The sequence below is a fragment of the Serinus canaria genome, chromosome 5 (assembly GCF_022539315.1).
Source record: "Serinus canaria isolate serCan28SL12 chromosome 5, serCan2020, whole genome shotgun sequence".
Taxonomy (NCBI): Eukaryota; Metazoa; Chordata; class Aves; order Passeriformes; family Fringillidae; genus Serinus; species Serinus canaria.
This window is the reverse complement of record NC_066319.1, coordinates 53,459,370-53,482,608: the sequence shown is the minus strand read 5'-3', so window position 1 is coordinate 53,482,608 and position 23,239 is coordinate 53,459,370. Positions and strand designations below refer to the sequence as shown.

At 44.3% G+C, this 23,239-nt stretch overlaps 1 protein-coding gene across 1 annotated transcript; it reads left to right on the top strand.

The window, feature by feature from the left end:
- Nucleotides 1-6,498: 6,498 nt before the first annotated feature.
- TMEM179 (transmembrane protein 179) lies at nt 6,499-21,513 on the top strand. The gene is made up of 4 exons (XM_009101700.4): nt 6,499-6,827; nt 10,679-10,816; nt 12,344-12,422; nt 13,350-21,513. The coding sequence occupies exons 1-4, from the start codon at nt 6,526-6,528 to the stop codon at nt 13,527-13,529; spliced, it is 699 nt and encodes a 232-aa protein (XP_009099948.2). The 5' UTR covers nt 6,499-6,525; the 3' UTR covers nt 13,530-21,513.
- The last annotated feature ends 1,726 nt before the right edge of the window (nt 21,514-23,239 follow it).

Below are 23,239 nucleotides of genomic sequence, written 5' to 3'. Positions count from 1 at the left end.
GCAGCAGGGATGGAACTAATTGAGGTTTTCTGATTCATACATAGCACCCAGTTGCTTAGAAAAGGGTTTGAGATGCTTCCCCCCCAAAATGTTTTTCGAGGTGCATTTTATTATGTTAATAAAATGAACAGCAGAGATACTCTGTGATATGTGTTCTCCTGAACCCTAAACCCTTTTTAACCACAATGGGTCATTTAAAACCATGATGTCATTTAGACAGTTTTTTTTTGCTTCTTTTCTGTTGTTTTTGTGACAGATCCTTAATTATTGACCTTGAAAATTTCCCAAGGAAGTTACTCAGTCTTAGGATGCAAATTAGTTGCACACAAAAATGGGTTTACAAATCAAACCAAATCAGCAAAGGCTGAAGTTCATTTTCCAAGTCGTATTCCCAAGGGCTGGGAATTGTTCCAGTAATCTTCAGGACAAAGCCCAAAACCCTGAACATAATTTCCAACAGGTTCAGAGTAGGAGTAGCAGTGTTGCAAGTGCTGGGCACCCCCTACACCAAACTCCGGGGCCAGCCTCCCTTCTGCAAAGTTTCCATCACAAGTAAAGGCCTCAGGATACAGGAGAAGAGAGAAGAGAAGAGAAGAGAAGAGAAGAGAAGAGAAGAGAAGAGAAGAGAAGAGAAGCGAGGCAAGAGAAGAGAAGAGAAGAGAAGAACGAGCAGAGAAGAGAACGAGAAGAGAGAGACGAGAGCCGAAGAGAAGAGAAGAGAAGCGACAGAGAAGAGACGCGAAGCAGCAGAGAAGAGAGGACGATGAAGAGAAGAGAAGAGAAGAAGATAGAGACAGAGAAGAGACAGGAAGACGAAGAGAAGAGATGGAAGAGAAGAGATGAGAAGAGCAGAGAAGAGAAGAGAAGCCTTCCAGTGATTGCACTGGAAAGGAAAAGAGCAGTTCAGAGAGAGCAGGATGCTGTAACAAACTTTGGTGCAGCACACAGGGGCCTTTTGGGTGTGAATGTCTGCAGGTACAGGAGGCACAAGCTCTGGAGAGTTTAAGCAGACACAGGGCTGCTCAGACACGAGACCTCAGTGACTGCTTGACCTGTGGTTATGGTGATATTGCAGTCCTTGGCAGTCACAGGTGAAGCTGCAGATGTAAGAAGTTGCTGTCATATGTAATGACCCCATTTAATCTGAAGTGGGGCAGAGCTGTATTTACCCTCAGGCTGGGTTTTATTGCTTGGACACTGTGGGTTCCTAATTTGCTGATCTCTCTTCTGTCACCTTTTTTTCCCCCTCCCTTTCATTCCTTTTATTCTTTTAAACAGTCTCCAACTCTCCCTTGCTTTTCTAACACCTCCTTGGTGCCAGAAGAAAATTCACATTCCCTCCTGAAGCCTGTTTTCCTGATGCACTCTTCACCTGTGCAGAACCTTACTGGAGTTTGTCCTACCCTTGTCATCACCTCCATCATCCTCAAGACAGGACAGCAGAGGCAGTTGACCAACTCTTGTGCCATTTTGAGGCCACATTCCTGTCACAGCTCTCACAGGAGACTGACACGCACAAGTCACCCAGAGATTTGCATTCATGATGCTCTGAAAATCTCAAGAACCCTTTATTATTATTACTATTATTTTTATTTAATTTTTTAAATTTATGTCTTAGCCACAGGCTGGGCTTGTTCAGTTCTGAATGTGAGTATGGTTGGTTTTCCTTGGCTATCAAAATAGAGAGAGGTTATTCTATCTGGACACATTCACGATATTCACTTGTTTCCTGATAACTGCTCCATTAACATCTGTCAGCATGGCACCCTCTCTGCTCATAACCTCCTCACAGACCAGACAGCTCTCCTAGCAGAAGGGACATACTCACAAGAAAATAAAAGGCAAAATGTCAGCATGTTCCCAAATGAGATGCCCTGGGAGATTCATGACACAGTGGTTGCTGTGAAGAAATGCAGATGTGACAGGTGGCTGACAGTTTGGTACTTTGTCTGTAATCCTTCTGAACTAGTGGCAGAGATTTCTTAAACACAGTGATTACCATGAGAAACCTCTCCCTAAAAGTGTTTACATCAACAATCATAAGATGATAAGTGACAGGCCTGGATCCTTTCCATTAGTTTCAGAGGACAAATACCATAGGTCAAGACTTTGGAATAATAATAATAATAATAATAATATAATAATAATAATAATAATAATAATAATAATAATAATAATAATAATAATAATAATAATAATAATATAATAATAATAAACAACAGCAATGTATTAATATAATAACAAAACAGACCAGTGAGCCTGAATAAAATAGAAGAGAGTCTAAATAAAACAGACTCCAAAGCCTGGGGCAAACTGCATTTGCTAAACCATTTGGTAAAATGGGCTGAGACAGAAATTTGAGCTAAAGTAAATCAGGCAGAAGTTGCCTTTGTGTGATTGAAGAACTGGCTTAAAAGCAGCCATTTGGACTGCCCAGAATACAGACATATTGCTCCCTGGGCATCCTTCTGCAGAGGCACTGCTGTGGCTCTGTGCTTCTCTCCAGAAATAAGCAGTGCATTACTGGTAGCAAGGTGGTAGCCACCTTCTAGACATGCTGCTGCTATTTTTGTTGGACCACAGAAATGATATATCCAAGGTAGAATAAATATAAAAACAAATAAAACTGCTCTCAAAAATGTTTTTGTCTGAATAATTAATTCCTCAGCAAATTTTCTCATCATAAAACATGTCCTAATGAGCTACCAGGAGGAGAGGAAATTCATCACTTACCTCACAAATATCAACTTGAGAGCACTGCTCATGTCAGAAGGCATAATTAATGGTTTGAGAGGGAGCATGGAGCAGCACAGCCAAAAACACCATCCCCATCAGTCATTCCACATAGCCCAACTCATCCATGTTACTTGATCTACAGAGGATTAGCCAGGCAGCTAGAAGGAGATATGGGGCTGAAGGGAATGCAGGCAAATGTGGTATATCCAATCTTGATTTATCCTGGTTGGTTTCCTGCTTATCACTGAGGTGCCATGGCACTTGGTTGTGCATCGTGTTTTATTTTTGTGGCTTTTCTTTTTTTTTCCCAGAGAAATAAAATTTACAAACTTTGATCTTCACCCTCCCTGATGCTGGGCAAGCCATCTTCAGCCCCGTGTCAGAACATGGTCCTCTTGGGAAGAGAACCAAGTTCCTGTGCAGCAGGAGAGGGGTGCACAGAGCAGGTGAGACCTCTCTGAGCTGTGGTGACAGGGGTGCTGTGCTCAAGGGGATGCTCAGGAGGGCTGCAGCAGGAACACATCTGACCTGTTCTTCCTGTGGTGGCACCACCAGAGCTGGGGGAACGTGCAGCCTCCTCTCATCACATGTCCATCTCTTCTCTCAGTGCTCTGCCCCACTGCTTCCTGCACGTGTCTGCTCTGGGGGCAGGTCCCTCCTGAGGACATTCACAGGAGCCAAGGCACTGGGGATGCTTTGGAGGGACAGCTCTCCCCACTTGGATGGGAAAGCTGAGACTCCAGGCTGGTGCTGCCAGTGTTGTAAGGAGAGCCTGAAATGGCCAAAGGGGGTCAGACCACAGGGTGATCTCCCCAGGGATCCCATCTCCAAGGCTGCCAGGAGCAGGTGCTAGGTTCAGGGAAGAATAGAGGATTCTGGAGATGTAGAGGGATCATTTTGTGACTCCACCTTCCCAGCAACCTGCTGTGAGGGAATCCTGAGCTGAAGGTTACTTCCCCAGCTCTGCATTTCTCAGGTCCTTATTAAACCCTTTTTACCATTAATTTATCTAACATCTTTTGGCACCAGCATTTGTTTTTGCCCCCTGCATTGCCCTGTGATGTGTGCCACAGACCAATTATGTGAAGTGAGAAAAATGTGCATCTTTTCCTGCATTTCAGAGTTTCTGCCTGGCCAGTATATCTCATGTTCTCCATTCCCTGTGATAAAAGAATGAATGAATCATCATTCACCTTGCTTTTCTCCCTCAGTTTCACCACGTTGAGAAAAGTAACCCTATCAAATTTACTCCACTGAAATAACTTCATGTTTCTGAAACCAATTCCAGCCTAGCAGGATTTTTTTTTAGGATTTACATGATAGCAGAGGATGAGAAATCCAGGCAGCTCCAAAGTGATGGCTGACAGGTTTTATCTCCATCCCTTTGCTCACTCCAGTGTGTGCTCACTGCTTAAGACCAAGCTCCAGTAGCTGTCAGCCTGCTAAGTGCAGCTGTTTTACATGTCTGCTCACATTTGTAAATGCCTGGCTGTGCTTTCTGAAACTCTGCAATAAATGCTCTCTTGAGTTCATTCATCAGCAATGACAACTTTGTCTGCTCTAGGAGTGACCCCACGTTCCCCTGTGCAAACACCCTCGTGCAGCAGAGCCCTGTGGTTGCTGCTGGCAAGATCTGAGCACTGGGCTTGCCCCAGGCAAAGAGCCCTTGGCATCTGCTGGCCCCTTCTGTGGGCTCCAGTGTAAGCAATAACTGGGCTTTTATGTTGGTGCTGACCTCCCAAGTTAAGTTCAGAAAATATTATCTGGCAAATCTGATGTGTCACATTTCAAAGAAAAGAGTTTTCCACCTCAATCCAGGTCTGATTTCTTTACAGGTAAAGGATAAAACCCTTTGGGAACCAAGCACTTCTTGGAAGCAAGGTTGAGAGCAATAAACTTTCCTCCTTCCCAATAGACTGAAATATCTTTTCTGTTAGGAGCTCACATCTATCCCCACAGGGTCAGGTCAGTGCTCTATAACTCATCTTACAAAATTGAAATACAGGTTTTGATGTTTAGGGCTGGGTAAGGATCAGAAAACTGGCCTGACACATTTCATTTGTACTAAAAAAAGTTTTTATTGAGGAGATGTGGCATTCACAAAGAAATCCTTCCCCTGCACAGATAGAGTGAGATTTCAAGATAAGATGCATCACAAATGATTTGTAATGAAGCTGTGAATTAATGTCTTCTCTGAGAATCCCCCCAGTGCCCTCCTCAGGACTGTATCTGTAACCTCTAACCAGCTCACAGAAATGATTGTTTGGTTGCCCAATGGAAACACCAGCCTGGATTCCCATGTTTGGGGTCTCTGTCCCTCATCTGCTTCTCTAAACACTGCCTGGGAAGTGGCACAGTGATAAAATGAGTGTAAACAGCCCTGGGATTAGGAAGTGATTTGAGACTTGCAGCTGATCTCAGACTGGATGTGGCTAGGAAATTACTTTACCTGGAACTGGACATTAATTGTGGTGCCTTGTGCTGGAGAGAGGATTCATGCCGAGATGGAAAAATGAAATTGGCATTGTGGGGAAACTATAACTTGAGGCCAGTTTAATTTGGGTTTTTGTGCCAGAGTGATCTGAGCACAAATCACACTCCCCTTTTTGATGCCTTTTGCTTTCTGGCACCCTGGCCTTGCATTTTTTGGGCCCTACAGCAGAGGGGTTGCTCTGGTGTCGTCCCAAGCATGGTGTGGGGCAGGGAGCTGCTCACCCCTGGGAATAAAGTGCCATCTGTTCCATCATGTATGTCCCACTGCTGTGCTGCTCTGTTCTCAGCTTGATGTCCAGCAGGAACGTGCCTGAGGTTATTTTCTTTCAGCTCTGCTCCACCTGCCAGCCAGGGGATAACAGAGCTGATCCTAACCCCAGGCATCCCCTAAATGACACCAAGGCTCAGGAAAAGTTATTCCAGTTCTGGTGAGCCTTTGCTCCCCTTGCAATAGCTTGGTAGGGGGGTGACCACCTGGGCTAGGAACAAAGCCACGGGGTCTGTAGGGGCCGGGGTGGCTGTGCACTCTGTCTGTTATTGCCACCGTCTGAGGCTGCCACTAGATTTTAGAAACTTGGGTCAAAATTTCCTGGGATCCAGCAGCTCGAATGAGGCCAGTCAGTTGGTTTGGGGTATTTGTGTGTGTGTGTGATGGCAATCAACAGGGGTGACATCAGTGTCCTGTGTCATTAGGGGGATCCTCCAGCCCTGCTGGAGATGCACGGACTGATTTAACCCGCTGGGCGCCAGAGGGTAGTGGCAGCCAGATTTTCCCGAAGAGAAAACGCAACAGCTCTTCCTCTCTCCTCTCCCCTCTTCCTCTACAAGCCCTGAAACCACTCACAGGGGCAGCTCGGGCTGCGGGAGAGGGAGCAGCCGTGTCCGGAGGAGGCATCGGACCGCACTGCATTGCATTGCATTGCACTGCGCATCCTCCCTCCCCCCTTCCCTCCCCACCGCCTACTCCTGCAGCCTGCCTTCCTCCCTCCATCCCTTCATCCTCCCTGCGTCCCACCTCACATCGCTCCCCTGCATCTCTCCCTCCTACATCCATCCCTCCTGCATCCCTCCTCTTACATCCCTCCTCCTGCATCCCTCCTCCTGCATCCCTCCCTCCTCCATCCCTCTCTCCTACATCCCTCCTCCTGCATCCCTCCTCCTGCATCCCTCCCTCCTCCATCCCTCTCTCCTACGTCCCTCCTCCTGCATCCCTCCTCCTGCATCCCTCCCTCCTCCATCCCTCTCTCCACCCCTCCCTCCGTCCCTCCCTCCCTCTGCTTGCGCAGAGCCGCGGACATGGCGCTCAGCAATTTCCTCTTCGCTCAGTGCATCTGCTATTTCCTGGCCTTTCTCTTCAGCTTCATCGTGGTGGTGCCACTCTCCGAGAATGGCAACGACTTCCACGGCCGGTGCCTGCTCTTCACCGAGGGCATGTGGCTCAACGCCAACCTGACGGTGGAGCGGCAGCGCTTCACGGTGCAGGAGTGGGGGCCCGAGGCCGCCTGCCGCTTCAGCATCTTCACCGGGCTCCTCTCCCTGCTGCTGGCCACAGTGCAGGCCTGGAGGACCCTCTTCTTCCTCTGCAAAGGGCACGAGGAGTAAGTATCCCTGGGGATAAGCCCATCCCTCCCACAGGCTGGGGCAGTCTGGGGGTGAAGCTCTGGGCTTTGCACCGTCCCCGTCACCGGGTTCCCCAGAGGGGTTTGGGGAGAGCTGATCACCCGTGTCTGTCTGTCTGTCACACACCAGGCACTCTCCCAGCTGTGTCCAGGGCCCTCTCCAGAGGATGCTCCCGTGGGGTGGGGTGTCAGATCAATGCTGTGCCCCTGCAGCCCTTTGGCAGTCCTGGTGCAGTGTGTGGGCACTCAGCTGCAGTGGGCATGGAAGGGTTTGGGGGCCGTGGGGTGATGCTGGAGGCTGGGGCTCACAGGTGCCTCTTGACCATGGTCCCACTACACACCCGTGCCAAAGGAGGCCCTCCCAGGTGTGCACTGGGTGTGGGAAAAACCTTGAAACCACATGGTTGTGCGTGGGGGGCCAGAAGGGCCTGGTGCCTCCCCTCTCTTTTTGGTGCTGCTTTTGCTGTGTCCATGGCAGCTCCTGCAGACAGCATCTATTGCTTGGTTACGACATGAGAGCAACTCCTGCAGCAGCTCAGGGTGGCACTGGCTGCTGGCTCCTGTGCTCACACAAGCCAAGGGGCAATCCCACCCCAGCAGGGGTAGTCAGAGGCTTGGTGGGCCAGGCAGCAGCCCAGCAGCACTCTGATGTTCTGTGCTTGCCTTGGCCTGAGAGGGCAGAGACCCTGGTGCAGATACCCAGGTGCTACAGGGCCAGGGCTGGACAATGCTCTGGTGCCTGTCTAAACTAGGACAATATTCTTCCCATGGTTTAGGAACCATGCCAAGGGTAAATCACTCCTGCCCAGGTCTGTTTGGACTAGAGGTTTCTTGAGTAGGGGGCTGTTACATCTGGGCCTGGTAATCCTGGAGACTGGGTAGCAGTGTTGTCTTTCAGGCTCTTTCCAACCACTCTCAACCTGTCTAATAAACATGCTGCAGTAAGTGAGGACCAGAAACTTATTCCATATTCAAACATACCCTACACTAAATACAACCACATAGTTCTTAATATTATTGAATTCAGCTTCCTCAGGTGATCCAATATCTGCAGAGGGTTAATTGAATCTCAATGCTTTGCAGTTCAGAGCTAGCTAATTTTTAGAAGAAACAGGCAGTAAAAGCCCTGTAATGGTGACATTTGGATTAGATGTTTGGCCTGCTTCCAAAAGGGGCTGTTAACTTCAAAACTGTTGGGCAGGCCCCTGAAAAGTGTCCCTTTAGAAGCTCCTTCAGGCTCCTTTGGGAGGTGTATAACTCTGTTCATAGCTGTTCCAGGAAAGGAAGGCAGAGGGCTGTGGGATGATGGGGTGCTAAGACCAAGCAAGTTGGGATGGTGAGATACCCACAGGAGACCACGGGAGGGTACAGCATGGCAAGATGCTTGGGAACAGCAGTTTTTTTGGTAAGAAGGAAAGTCTGTCCTGTTCCACATCAGCCACCATATGAAAAGCAGGCAGAGCTCACCCTGTCCTGATTTTATACAGTTAATGGGGCAAAACCATTTCTGTTTGGATAGAGAGATAGACGTGAGCTCCTCAGCACACATGACAATTGCCTCTTCTGATTAGAGGGAGTTGAGGAAGAGCCAGAATGTCATAAGTGATGATCCTATTGAGGAGGATCACTGCTACTGGGCCAGCTCCAGGGTGAGCCAGCCAAGGCAGTCAGGGTTAGTTAGCAACCTTTGCATCTTTCATGTGCAATGGCTTTGAATGCTTGCTGACAGATTATTTTCTACCAGTTATGACTGCTTAAAAACCTTAAAAGTGTCTCAGCACCCTTTGCCTCAGCAGCCTGGGGCTCTTCAGCTCAGCTGAAGGGTAGAGGTGTAATTCAGATGCTTCATTGCTAGGATTGCAAAGCAACTTCAGGTGTAAATATTCATTGTTAAAGGGCACTCACTCAATCTGCAATGCATAGCCTGAAGTTCTCATCTAAGGAGGAAAAAATCAGGTAATCTAGAGATCCAAATAAGCAGTTTTCTGTCAGGATGGCCTGGCAGTGGTGATGGTTTCTCTTGCCAGATGCAAATCAGGTGCAAGGCTGAGCCCTGCTTTTTCAGTGGAAAGTCAGACCCTGGGCCATGGAACCTCTCTTGCTGCAGGGTAGGAAATAGAGGGAGAAGTGCAGATCCTGGGCTGTGATGACCCACTGAATAGTCCTGGTGACTGCTCCTTTTCTAGAGCTGTTACTAATTCTGGTTCCAGGTCTGGTTTATTCTGTGAACAGCTGAAGTCTTTTCTGCCTCTCAGGCCAGCATTCCATGCTAAGGAGCACACAGAGGATAGGATCTGACTTCAGCGACACTTGGGACAAAATCCAGGCTAGGTATGAAGTCAGGGCAGAGAACATGCAGAAATCTGGAATTTCATAGCAGCTCTCACTGTATGGGTGACCCCAGCAGACAGCAGAGCTGAGCTGATCTACTTCACCAAGCCCAGCTAAGCCAGAGCAGGACTCAGCTTATTGTTCATCCAGAAGTCAGGTGTCCTGGCATCCAGCACCCATTACAGTCTATAGGGGCACTTCTTGAAGGTGGTTTATTTCCCTTTTCTATCAGTCTTGGGGTGGGACAACTGTCATTTTGGAGAGAGCCTAGGCAGTCCCTCTAAGGCCTCATCAACCCAGGAGCAAACATCCTAACTCTGCTGATAATTGCTTCCTTATCTCATTTTAAAGACATTCTCCTGAGGTCACAAATGTATCATGTGTAACCTGTAGAAATTGGGATTGTCCAGCCCAGAACCTTCCAGGACTCAAACATTCATGTAAAAAGCCAATTGGTTTTTCAGTCAATGAGCAGGGAAAATAAGTGACTAAGGGTTTTTTCTTTTCTGATGTGAGTAGATTATTCTATCACCAGCACAATGAGTGGCACTGGTGAGAAATTTGTCATATTCATCTTTACCACACACTGAATAGGATGACCTGTCTCCTGGGCTGCCAGTCTTCCTCCAGCCTGGAGCAAATGCCCAGTTTTTTGCATGATGTGACATTCCAAGGTGTCCTATTCTAAACAGCCACTTAGAGAAGTTTCAAGTCGAGAAGGGCTTTGCCAGATGACTGGGATTAGAAACTTTTAAAAAGTTAAAAGTTCACAGCTAAAATTCAGGTGAGGAGTTAAAGAGTGAAAATGAGAGAGTGATTCCATGGCCTTATGGGAAATCTGTAAGCATCCCACCCATCCCACTCCAAACACTGCTGAGGGCAGGCCCTGGTGGGGCAGATTTAATGGGGATGAGATAAATTGATATTCAGCTGGCAGACATAGCATACTGACACCAAAGCCAGAAAAATCCTGGGAGAATCTGGCCTGCTCTGCAAATTGCCCATAAAACTGAGATTCGTGTCCTGCGATGCCAGTACCTTGTGTTACATTGCTTAAAGTGATTATAGCTCTCAATTCTGTGTTTTTTATTTTTAGTTTCCCTCTTCTAGGCAATTTTTGTCCCAATTATCATTTAAGTCATGAAATTATTTTAGCTGCAGTTACTACATAATTTGAGCTAATGACATTTATTTTAACAATGGTGATTTTCATCATTACAGCTAATGAAAGCCACATTGTGTATGAACAATCACCACTTATTATATAAAGCCACATCTTCTTATGGTTAAAAAAGAAATCAAAATCAAAAGCAATTGCTAGCGAAGGTAGCGTACTCAAAATCAAGTCCATAGTGTTTCAATGTATTAGGTGTTCTTAATTAAAGATGTGTTTTAAATGGAAACTGATATCTTTGTGCCCACTCTGTGCTGCTTACAGAGACTGCTGATGTTGTGTTTCAGCTGTTTATGAGTTACATTTTTCTTCCCTTTTATTACAGCTCTTTCTTTTACGCCTTCCTGAATCTGCTGATCAGCGCCTTTGTGGTGTTCATCACATTTATTGCCAGCACTATAGTGAGTGTAGGATTTAACATGTGGTGTGATGCAATTACTGAAAAAGGAAGCATGCCAAATAGGTTAGTATTGAAGAATACATTTTATTCCTTTTATTCTTTTCATATAGGCACAATTGAGCTGTGGTGTTACAAAGTGTAGTTATTACACGCAAGGTGAGCAAGGGAAAGAAGGCACCAGTAATATGAAAATCCAGAGTTTTTTCATGTGGAACAAAACAAAGCAAATCAAACTTCTTTTTGTTTGTTTATTTAGAAGCCCACAAAGAAAAGATGTGTTTCCATCACATTTTGTGGTCTCTGAGTTATGATCATATGAGAAACAAATCCATTATGTTAAATTTTTTTTATTTCTAAAGGAATGCTGGATTTAGAGTTTTTCTAAGACTGGGGGGAGTGTGGCCTTGTGAGCAGGGCAGGGGGCTGGGGGCCAGGGTTCCTGGCTTGCAGTCTTTGTTCTGACCCCAACCCACTGTGTGACACCAAGCAAGTCACTTATCCTGCCTGTGTCACAACTTATCATCAGACAAAACATTTGGGGTAGAGTTCCTTGCCTTGTAGTGATGCTGTGGATGCCCTGAGAGCCCCAGAAAGGAAAGCACTTTGTAAGTGGAAAGTACAGATGGCTGATGCTTTGTTACACTCACAAAATGTAAAGCTCCTAAAATGGTCCACTGTATCCCACGATGCTTATGCTCCTTATAGGAAACAAGGTAAGTCGAGGAAGATTTGCTCCTGTCAAACAAATAACGATGAAGAGAAAGGAAAATGTGACATTTTATGTCATATGATATTGAATAAATGTACTACTTAAAGCATACATTTATGTTGCACGTTGTCATATGTTGTAAAATGCCATAGTGAATGTTCTGTTTAGGGCTGCAACGATTAATCGATTACTCGAATATTCGGTTAAAAATTCAGTTACAAAAAACACCTAATCGAATATTCGGGTAAGAACCCAAGATGACCGACAGCACTGAAAAGGAGAGAGAAGAGGCTGCAGAAATCAACCAAGAGGTAGAATGACAACCTCAAAATCCTGGGATTTTTTTTCACACCAATAATGGTCCAAGTTATTTGTAAAATCTGTAGGCAGCCCCTATCTTACCATCAGAGTATCGTCTCCTTGCTGGAGCATCCGAAACAAAAACACAATTCCTTCTTCTGAGGCTTTTCCTGATGAAGTCAAAAGGTAACAGAGGATCATACGCTTTGTTTCATTGAGGGGTGAAACAACCAACCTGGGGTGATGCCAGGGGCAAATCTATGGGAGGTGAGGGGCAGTGGGAAAGAGGGGTTTAAGGATGCTGTTCATAATAACTATTACAATTTCACTTATGAAAGATTTGTGTTATCACTTACATAATTTTTTGTTTTTTGTAAAAGAAAGTAATTTTTACCTTAGTTTTAGAGAAGATCAGCAAACAACCTGGTGATTGCAATAACTTAATTATGCTCTGATAGAATGTGCCATTGTGACTGTTAAAAAGTACATCTAATATGTTGTTTCATTTTTATATTTCGTTTACCTAGAATCACTTCAAATTTTTTCTTTTGTTTTTCCCTTCCAAATGCCTTTCTGGGTAGCTGTGAAGAATTGCAGGATATAGATCTTGAGCTGAACTTGGAAAATTCTGCTTTCTATGACCAATTTGCTATTGCACAGGTAGGTCAGACTAAGTCATGGTTCTCTTCCAGTTAATTTGCCGTTTGCTTATTGACCTGGGATTACTGGAGCTGAATTACCATTCTCAGAAATGAATGGGAATGTTTCCACTGACTTCAGTAAGTGCTGAATCAGAATGATAGTGATGGGCACATTTGCCTTTTAAATTCAAACCAGACAGTTTTGAATACAGATATGTCAAAGCTTCACCCTAGCGCTGATCTTGTTAATCATGACAGAAAATTCCTTGTTCATCCAAAGGATCAGGTCTGCAAAATTTGCAGCACTCTGGTCCTGGACCTTTTCATTACTGTTCGAAATAATTTCTGACCTGCACCATGTTGTGGGGTTCCTAGTTTTGCCTTCCTTGACTTTGACTGAGATCACCTAAGCTAGATAAATATCAGACCATTGAAAGGAATCAAAGATTAATTCATTCAGATAGGGCTGTTTTCTAATGAATTCATGAGAATTAGACCTCTAAGGCTGTCAGACTTTTCTATTGAATATTCTAGCTCTAAGTCAATGATCAGTCAGTGAACACTGGGACATGAGCACATGCTAATTTTGCAGGGATGACAGTCCCATCCCTGCAGGGCTGCACCCTTACAAATGCTTATGTTGTCCCACTTGGAAAGAGGCATTAGCTTGCCTGGAACATTCCTTGAAGGTAACCCTGCCTCTTGGGCATCAGCCGGTTTTTGTTTTTGTTGCCAATATTGGCTTCTAGATGCCCAGCTCAGGCATTTAGGAATGAAATATGCCATAAAAGTGACTCCTTTGTGTGAAGAACCAGGACCTCCCTGGATTTAGCTTGGCGCAGCTCCATGGGTTTTGGTCCAGCTGAGGTTTGCATGATCACCAGGACAGCTGACTTTGTTTTCACAATACTATACTGAGCTCTTTGTGATTTCTTTCCTTCTCCAGTTTGGTCTCTGGGCTGCCTGGCTGACTTGGCTGGCAATTACCATCCTGGCTTTCCTGAAGGTTTATCACAACTACAGGCAGGAGGATCTGCTAGACAGCCTGATCCATGAGAAGGAGCTGCTGCTAGGAAGATCCCCTTCACGATCCTCTTTGCAAGATGACAAAAGTGGCATGATCTAAAGTGTAAGCAAATTTCCAGGGCAGGATCTAGATTTTATTATTCAGTAATGTGAGCTGAAGCTGAGTCAGGGTATTGAGTGTGTGAGATCTTTTCTTTTCCTGAAATGAAATGCAATTCTGAATTACTCACTTCCCCTATGAGAAATTGTTGGCAGAAGTACTGATATCAGGATAAAGAGAATGAACTGCCCTATGTGCCTGTGGCACAGCAAACTTTCTGTCCTGTGCAGGCAAAATTTGTAACCTGCCCTTGTCAGCAGAGCTCCCATGTGCCATCACTGGCTTTTGGGACTGGGGCTATTCTTGAGGACTGGCAAGACCAGGCTACAGCATCCAGGCTATTCTTCAACAATAGATGTAACTGGAGCTGCATTCAGTCCCTCCTCTCTCCCTCTCCTCCCTTTTGCCAGGGAAGCTGCTCCTCTTTTCTCTTTATCCTGGGAAGCTGCAGCTCTGGTTTGGGTGCAGGCTCTTGCTGTCTCTGCTTTTGCTGTGTATGGATGCAGTACTGACAAACATGTTGCTCCTGCTCTGATTTTATTTCAAACATAGAGACCTGTGTTCCAGACTTGATATTTAATATTGGACAGTGTTAATGAATTCCATGAAACCTGTTATATTATTATAGCATCTGTCAAAACCTGTGAATAATATGGAAGGATGACAGAGAACATTTGTGGTTTTGTTTCTTCTTAGATTTTGGCATGAGCAGCATTTATTATGACTCCTGAAGTGAAGTGTAGCTAGAAATTGCTGAAGCTTGCATACTAAGAAATTAAGCTGAATAGATAGTATTAATGCTTGTGCATTTATAAATGTAACTTGGTCCCTAACATTGTATACTATTCTGTTTTGAATATTAGAATTTATTTGTGATATTTATTTCATATAGGATATGCAAAATTACTGTTAGCATTTGCATTGTAGGTTTCTATATATAAACATAGCAAGGAGTTCAAACAGCTGAGTTCTTTTATTGATAGTTCAGTGCTGAATGGGTCTATTCTCCCCACTCATGGGCAGGAGTTCCAGGACAGATGGATTTTGCTGTGAAAAGGAAGAAGAATTGCTATTTACACAAAGCTCACTGGTGACTGTGTTGTTGCTTTCAGTTTTGCTTGGCCGGTGCTTCAACAAATCAGGTGGATTGCTGAGATCAGAGGTAGCTCTGATAATTAGGAAGAGTCACTCAGAGGAGTGTGGGATTTGCATGGCAGAGAAGTAAACCTGTGCTTGGATTAAGCATTTATCCCCAGGTGCACATCGCACAGAAGACCCCAAATCAGCAGAAAACTTAAGCAAAGAACTAAGTTCGGACTGAAGATTTTTTGGGAGTCTGCTGACACTGCCTGTGGTACTTGTGTTTGAGTTGAGACTGAATTTATTATAACAGAAGTGCAAACCACACATGATTATATGACCTGGTAAATCAGAATGAGGAGAGGGAGGACAGCAGGCTTCTACCACATCAGAGCTCAAGCCTGGGGTTAGCACAACCATGCAGATTTACTGTTGGCTTCTAGGGACTCTCTGCTGCTTAGTTAAGTACCAGCTTAAGCATTTCATTGAAACAGAATTTGATGTCATGACAAATCCCTCAATTATTAAGCATTTTAGGGCATAAAATCTGACATTGTATTTAACTGCCAAAATGTTCTCATAGGCTTAGAGAAAAAGCCCTCCATGGGCTCTAAGCAGTAATCCAGCCCTGTGAACATTGCTTACAGCCCCAGCTGAACACTGCTTATAGCCACAGCTCTCTGTAGAGAGGCCTTGTTCTTCAGTATGATTTCTGCCCACAAGGGAATGCAATTCCTTTGAAAGCTTTGCAGCAGTGGCCTTTCTTTTTTTTTTTTTTTTTTTTTTTTTTTGTAGTTGGGAGTTGACATCAGAGGAGAACTCCTGGAGAGGGAATCAGAGATCAAGTTAATTAATGCCAATTTAAAATTCGGATGTCAGGACTGTCAGAGTGCCTTTTTTAAAATTCATTTGGTCTAATAATTTGGATATTAAGAAAAGTCTCTTCACTGAAAGGGTTGTCAAGCACTGGGACAGGCTGTCCAGGGAACTGGTGGAGTCACCATCCCTGGGTGTATTTAAAGGTAAGGTAGATGTGGCACTGAGGGACATGGCTTAGTGGTGGCCTTTGCAGTGCCAGGTTAATGGTTTGGCTGGATGATCCTAGAGGTCTTTTTCAGCCTAAATTGCTCTGTCTCTAGTAGGAGATACACTCGTGCAAGTACCCGAATCCCTTGCCAGGGAATGACCTTCTTCATACCTAGAAGAGCTTGGGTCTTGTAAATTAGCCTGGTTCCCCAGTGTTCCCAGTTTCCCCAGCTGTAAAAGGCAGTCTCACCTTCACTCAGCAGTGATGTCTCTTCCCACAAATTACTTCAGTGCATGCCTTCCTCCTTGTGTAGAACCATAATGCTGCTTTCTGTAATATATTTTATGTATATGCCCAATCAGGCTTAGGCTGAAGTGAGGTGTGGGTTGGGACCACTTTTCCTGGTGTTGCCTGAGGGTTTGAAGAACCACAAGGCAGAAGATTAAAAGTGTCTTCGTGGTTCTTGAAGTACCAGGGCCCAGGCCTTGTCTCTGCTTCTGAAAGAGAGGATGCTGCTTGTGGGGGAGGCTGTCTGGAGCTCATGCTCTCTTCTACCTCTCCTGTCTCAAGGTTTTTTTCCTCTTTTCCACTTCCATGAGAAGCAGCAAACACTGGTCCTGGCTTTGGAGTTGCCATGCAAAATGGAAAGAGGCTGAGGCTCTTCTATGAGTCCCATGTGAATGGGGCTGTTTTTCACAGCTTTCCCATGTCAGTCTGCTTTTCACAGCTCCCCTGCCTTGACCAGGTGGGGTGAGGCTGGTACCCCCTTGCAAGCATCAGTGATGCTTAAAAGCAAAGCTGTTTTTATGGAATCCCCTGTGTGAGTCAGAAGGCAGAGCATGTAGTGAGATGACTTCTGACTGACCCAAGGGGAGGAAGGATATCCTGCAACTCCCAGTTTTTGGACACACTTGGTGTATTTTATTTGCACTAAGTTTCTAAAAGCTTAGGCCCTCAGGCCAAGCTGGAAATGTGTTAGAATTGTGGTATAATTTATGCACACATACATACCTACCTGTGCTCTCTCTCATGCACTTCTCCCTTTTTTACATTTCTGACGTCTGATTTTAGTCACTCGTTGCCAACCAGCACATTGTGGGGCTGAGTCAAATTTGGCATTTCTGTGACATTTCAATACCTTTAATTTGCCATGTCCAAAGGCAGGGAACACTCTAGCAAGAGCTGTATTCAAAGAACTAGAGCACTGTGTGGTATTCATACTTGTATTTATTTATTGTCATGTGGTGCAAGGTGAAAAAGCTTTGTGGCCTTTCCAAGGCACTGGGCTGTTGCTACACTATTATCCTGTTGTACCAAATAAATTCTCTGATTACCATCTGTGGTTAAATTCCCCACCAATTCCCTGCCAGCAGTCCTCATTGAGCTAGAAGGATCTAAGCTAACAAGTGTCATCTGAGCTTTTATTACTATTTTTTATAATGGAGAAACAATTGGAGCCATCTTTTGGAACAGAACTTCCTCATGAGTGCATTCATGCTCAAAACATCTTATACCACTAACTCATGAGGCATCTTTCAGCTGGGAAATTTCAGTGGGAATCACAAAAATAAGAACATGATGATTTACTGTAAAACTGAAGGACACATTTGTACTGTAGCAGGGATTCTATGGTCCCTTAAAAATGGAGGTGTCATAATAACCAGTGATGGGTGATTGAGTGTACAGACCTTGTCATGAAAGCATTCCCTGTGTATGTACAATGTACACAGATAAATGCCAGTTCCACTGCTCTTCTGTGATGTGGATACAGGCTCTTCTCTAAACAAGCAGTTTTGGCTGGAATAGTTGTTAGAATGCCTTAAATTTCTACACTTCCTTTTACTCAGCACTGGGACTTGTGCAATGGTTATGATACCCAGAGGTGGAATTGATTTGGGCAGAGTAGGAAAGCAGTGGCCAATGCATAACCTGCCAAAGGCTGAGATGAGTTTCTAATGCAGGTTTTCAGCTCTTTTAATTCCTCCCTTTTATCTGAGTAATATCCTGCTGCTAGCCTAAATTAGTCCAGTTAGGAACAGAGTCAGATTTCCCTTCAAGGCCTTCACTCCCCAGTGTGGAACACTGCTGATTTAACCTGTGTAGTGTTCAGGATGGAAGCAGAGTTGCAAGGAAGAGGAGCTGACACTTTACAGTCATGTTGCACACAAACCTGATATTGGATGCATGTGGGTTTTGTTATCTCCTTTTTTCAAGGCCTTCCAAACATATTGCACGGAAAAATCACTTTTACCATTTTAATTATAACTTTAGCAAAAATCCAGACAGTAATTTATACTGGAAAGACAGAGTACTTTGTGAAAAACCAATCTGGATTATGACAAAACTTTTGGTTTATTTTCTGTATCAATGGCCTGAGTATCCTTGAGCAAATGAGCATCCTGGATGTGTCCAGATCCTAAATCTGTGCCTCAGACCATTTCCTTTGCTGATGGAAAGAGCCCATTTTTATCTCCTGGAATGTTTGCTTTGGAGACCACAAATATCCTTTCCTTCTAGTTAGGCAGTCTGGGAAAAGAGGAAGGCTTTACCTGCAGTGACAAAATGCTAATGTAACTTCATAAGCACAGAAATTGTTTTCAAACTATTTCTTTTCATGGCACTAGTGCCTTGAAGTACATGCTTCTATTTTTGTCCTCCATAAGAAGGAGGAAAACTATCCTGAATTGCATTTTAGTACTCACATATATGCGCCTAAATGTTTTTTTTTTTTTAATGGATTTTATTTAAATGACAAAATTCAACTCAGTGATTTATGAAGTTAAGAACTGCATAGAAAACAGGACTTTGATGCTCTCCTGATGTTGAAGGGAACTGCAATCTCTCAGAAAAACTATCTTTGTTCCTGAACAAACAGAAGGTTAGTACAGAATTTACTTAAGATATAGCAAGTACTGCTTTATTTCAGGGCAGGCACTTTATGAATAGTGTTTTTCCATCCTGTTGAATTAGCATAGCCATGCTTTCTCTTTAGTTTTTTTGTCCATGCCAAAGAGTGTAATTGAACTGCTATTGCAAACATAGATGAATGTGAATGTATTCACCCGAGTGCTTAGAGATCCCTATCCCTCACAGCTACCACAACTGCTTGAACTGTTATTGCACACAGTAGAGAAAAAAACCTGAATCCATGTGAGAGTCTAAATCCTATTTCCATAGACAGCTAAAGGATTTAGGATTTAATGCTTATTAGCTTGCTGTAAAATCCTCATTGCTAAAAAACAGGCATAAGTACCTGAGAAGTGCTGTGTGAATAGCACTTTGCAGTGGTCAAATAGCGATATAATTTTGGTTTGGGATTTTTTAATTTATTTTTTTCTCACCTAAATAAAAGACACAACAGCAATTCGTTAGACATGAAAGGTTATCCTTGATCCCCCTTGAATCCTCCTGCTGGAGCTCTTCTACTTGGCTTGAAATTCCTAAATAACAATTATTTAGTGTGCTAGCTCTGGTGTTTATCAAGGAGATAAACTACTTGGAAGCAAGAGCTGCTCACTGAAGTAGCTGGAATTTTTTGTATGTGGTGGAAACCCAGTGTGAGAAGGTTTTGTTCCCCCTTGCCACTTGACAGTGTTGTAAAGTGAGGGTTGAGCCAAGCTACCAGGAGGTGAGAATGATGATTTGTGAGTACTGTTGGTATCTTGGATGATTTCTCACACAAGTGAGTAAACTGTCCTGAGACTAAACTACTCTTCATCTCCTCCTCTTTTTCTCCTTGTTTCCCCCTAGATTTGGGCAAATTTGACTCCACTGTGGATACAGACTCTGAAGTGTATTTATAAATGTGAGAAAAATTGCAGTCTCTATGGAAAATTTTGTCAAAAAATTAAGAAAAGCAGTCAAGGATTTTCCCTGTTCTCATTCAGCCTCTCTGGATTGTGCCACTGAACCCCTCCCTTTACATAAGCCAGGCCTGATTTGGGTGATGTGTTGCTCTGGGAGGTTTCCAAGGCTGGTGCCACCAGTCTCTCCAGGAACCTGGTGGAATTAAATGAGTGCTATGTTAAACCATAAAAAAGCTGTTTGAAAACTGTCATGATATCCCACATTACACAGTCCAGACCTCTTCACCCCATCTGTCCTGCAGCAGAGAGAATTATTTTTCCCAATCAACACTGTGAAGTCCAACAGTCTGTGTTTGAAACACTGCACATCTTCCTGGAACACACAGGATCTGGGTTGCATCAGTGAATCCATTCCATTTTCTAGGCTGCTGCAACACTTTTAGCCATGGTTGTTGAAACAGGGTCCAGAATTTGACTTCATAAGCTGCTGGCAGCCTCCTTGTTATAGCACATTCTTTGAGAGCAGCAGGCAGCCCCTTTGCTCAGTGGTGCTGAGAAGCTCTGTACTGAACAGAATCCTTCTGGGGGGACCACTCCACTGGGTGGGGTCCACAGCCAGGGCACACTGATACTGTCAGAGCAATCTGGTCAAACACACTCTAATTAAAACAGCCCAAGCTACACAACTGAGGAATCAATGTATTGTGATCTGAAGAACACTCCAGAGAGGTTTTTGAATGTTTATAACCAAAACAAAAATAACAAAATGCTCCAACAGTTCCACTGAAGTTTTCTCCCTCTGCATCCTTTAATCTTCAAAAACATTCCTGCAAACTTCAGAAAGGATTTTTTTGCTATCAGGCTGATTGGGTCTTGTTTCTCACATCCCTTCCCAACAGAGACAAGGACAGCTGAAGTGTGCAGGGCAGTGGCATCAGTCTGAACAGAAATAGTTAATGAGGACTAATGCATTTCCTGTGAGGGATTTCAGCTTTTGGGCTGTGACATGAGGGAGTGGTATTGACACTGATTTCAGCCTCTGCTTGGCCTGCTCAGCTCCTGCCTGCTTGTGTGGCCTCACAAATTGCAGAGCATCCTCTTGAATCATGTGCTGACCTCAAGTCAGCTTCTGGAGAGAGCCGCCTATTCCAGCTGTGCAGGCATCTGCTGTACAGGTGCTGACATTGCCAACAGGTCTGGAGACACTGGCCCTTGGTCCAGTGCAGCTCTTGACTTGCCTGGGGAAGCACTGACTGTTCCCAAACCTCTGTGGAGTTGGCATTTGTGAGGACAGCTCATTAGCAGCCATAGTTTTAGAAGGTTTAGTGGTTTTGTGTGGTACCACCTGCAAAGATCTGAAGAAGATCTTTCTAGCTTGTAAGTCAGTGCAGAGCCTGAAAGCATTTCAGCCTCTCTGAAATATGTGTCCTCTAATGTATGAATTCATGAGCTCCTGCCTCTTACAGCGACCTGGGAAAAGCTTTATAACAGTTTAGATTATCTAATTATTTTTTTTTTATGCTGCTTAAGAGGTTCCTACGGTGGGTATTTGGGGAGAAAACAGAACAATTTCATAATTTGTTTAACCACTGAAAGCAGTTGAGGAGCAGATCCCTCACCAGTGTACATAGAGTATCCTGTGAGCAGCCACACCAGTCCACACAAGCTGAGGGTAGAGCCTGGCCAGTTTTTAATATTATCTCTGTTTATTTGTATGGTCTTTTGCAGTGTAATGACTGCTTCAATTGCATGTGTTTGACAAGACCAGAAAGGGAGTGAGGTTTATTATTGTTTTGATACAGTCTCAAAAGGGAAGCTTTTTACTAGCATTTTAATACAGCCCTTTGTAAACACCCAGCAAAGAAAAATACTGAATCCAATCTTTCTGCTGGTGGAGTCACTGAGTTTCCTCTGGCTTTAGCAGGAGCTGGACTGGGTTCAGTGGATGTGGTACTCTCCAGCATTACTGGTAATGAGTTCATGTGTTTTATAGATTGATGCTTTTTGCTGAACAGTGCATCGGCTTTTTATGATTTGGTGAAATATAAAAATAAATTATTTGAAAATTCAATGTTTCTGTGCCTGTTCTTTGAAGGTGAGTTTAAATTGTTACAGTATAAGCTAAAAAAAAATGCTCTCAAAGTCTGTGGTAGAGTCTTTGTAGTCATTCCCCAGCCTCTCCATGCCACAACTTGTGCAGTTAAGGGTATGCCCAACCATCCTCAGCTGCCTGAGCCCTTTTGGCATCCTCTTCCAGCAGTTCACCCTAAGGCCATTGGAGACAAGGAGAAAATGATCTTGTGTCAACATGCTTTGTTACCAAATGTACGGGGAGACCACAGGCTGCATGGACAAGCCATTTTTCTAAATGCCAGCTGGTTAATTTCCTTCTTGTAGCATCAGTGTTTCTCTTCAGAGGTGGGCATAAAGGTTCCCAACAGCTATCTTGGAGCAAGGAATTAATGAGAAAGAAGTCCACACTATTATCTTATAGGTTCCTGAGTTATTCCTTGGGGGCAGTTGGTAACACCCTTTTTATAGTCACAAGCTGCCAGCTCTTCTGCTTGTTTCTAAGTGGCAAAAGGCAGAAATGACAATTACAATTGCTGCTATGGGCTCATTTCCAGACTATCAGGGTTGGAGAGATGAAGGGAAGGAAGGGGACTCGAGGCAGTCTTAGGGACTGCCTTTCTCTGGACCTAATGCTGAGTGCATCAAAAGGTTAATGCAAAACCATCCAGTGTCATCTCTCTATGTCTTTTTCTATCTCCTCTAATCCTGTGGGTGTGGATACTCCTGCTGCTGCTATCAGGTGCTGTCGATGTGCCTGAAGAGGGTGTTGGCAGCTGCCCTCCATCCGTTCACACTGCAGGAATGTGCTGAACACTGTCAAAACAACACTTACCCTGCTGTTGGGGTTTGCTTGTTTCTGCTGTGTGTTAGTTACATACTCCTGCATCAGGGAATTTAAGCAGCACTTCTACCCCTAGGGACTGCCATTACATTGTCATGCACAGACCTGCTGCTCTCCCCTGCCCCTTTGTCTCCTGCCACCCCAAACACTGCTCCTGGGAATGCCTCCTACCCACTGTCTGCTTCAAAAACTGCACCACGGGCCCTGTCCTACATCACTCCCTCTTTCAGCTCTTTATATCTAAAACACAGCCATTTACTATTCATATATTTACAGTACAGTTACATTCATTATACAATTGCCCAGAGCTGGTTGGCTGCAGCACTTTTGAATTCTGAAGCAATTCACAAGTCCAGTGTGAATTCAGGTGAGTATCTCCATGCAATAAATTATACAGTCTCTCTCCTTTTTACCTCTATTGGGAAAATCTCAGGAGTTGTACTGAAAGCAAATATTGCCCAGCATAGCTAGCAAGGGGATTATTACCCAACACAGATAATTTTATTTAACTTTAGAGATCCAAACTCATAAAGGTGTCACATGAAGAAAAAACACTATTGAACAAGAATAAGGAGAAGTCACATCCAGCTCACAGAGGTGAGGATAAAGCTGTGATGGCTAAAGAATGAAGGGGCAGAGAGGGAAAAGGGGTTGTGTGTGTTTAAGCAGCATGGATGAATGGAAAAAGAGCTTCACTGTGAGAAGGAAATAAAAGAGAGAAGTCCACAGTGAAGCTGTGCAGCAGTAAAGAAATGCAGGCCCAGGAATGGAATTTTTTCTCCTATTCCCAGTCATTTTATTGACCACTTCATTCACTCTCACATGCAATGGCTTTCTTAGCTTCAGTTTCTTCACCTACAAGATGCCACTACTCTGCCAGAAA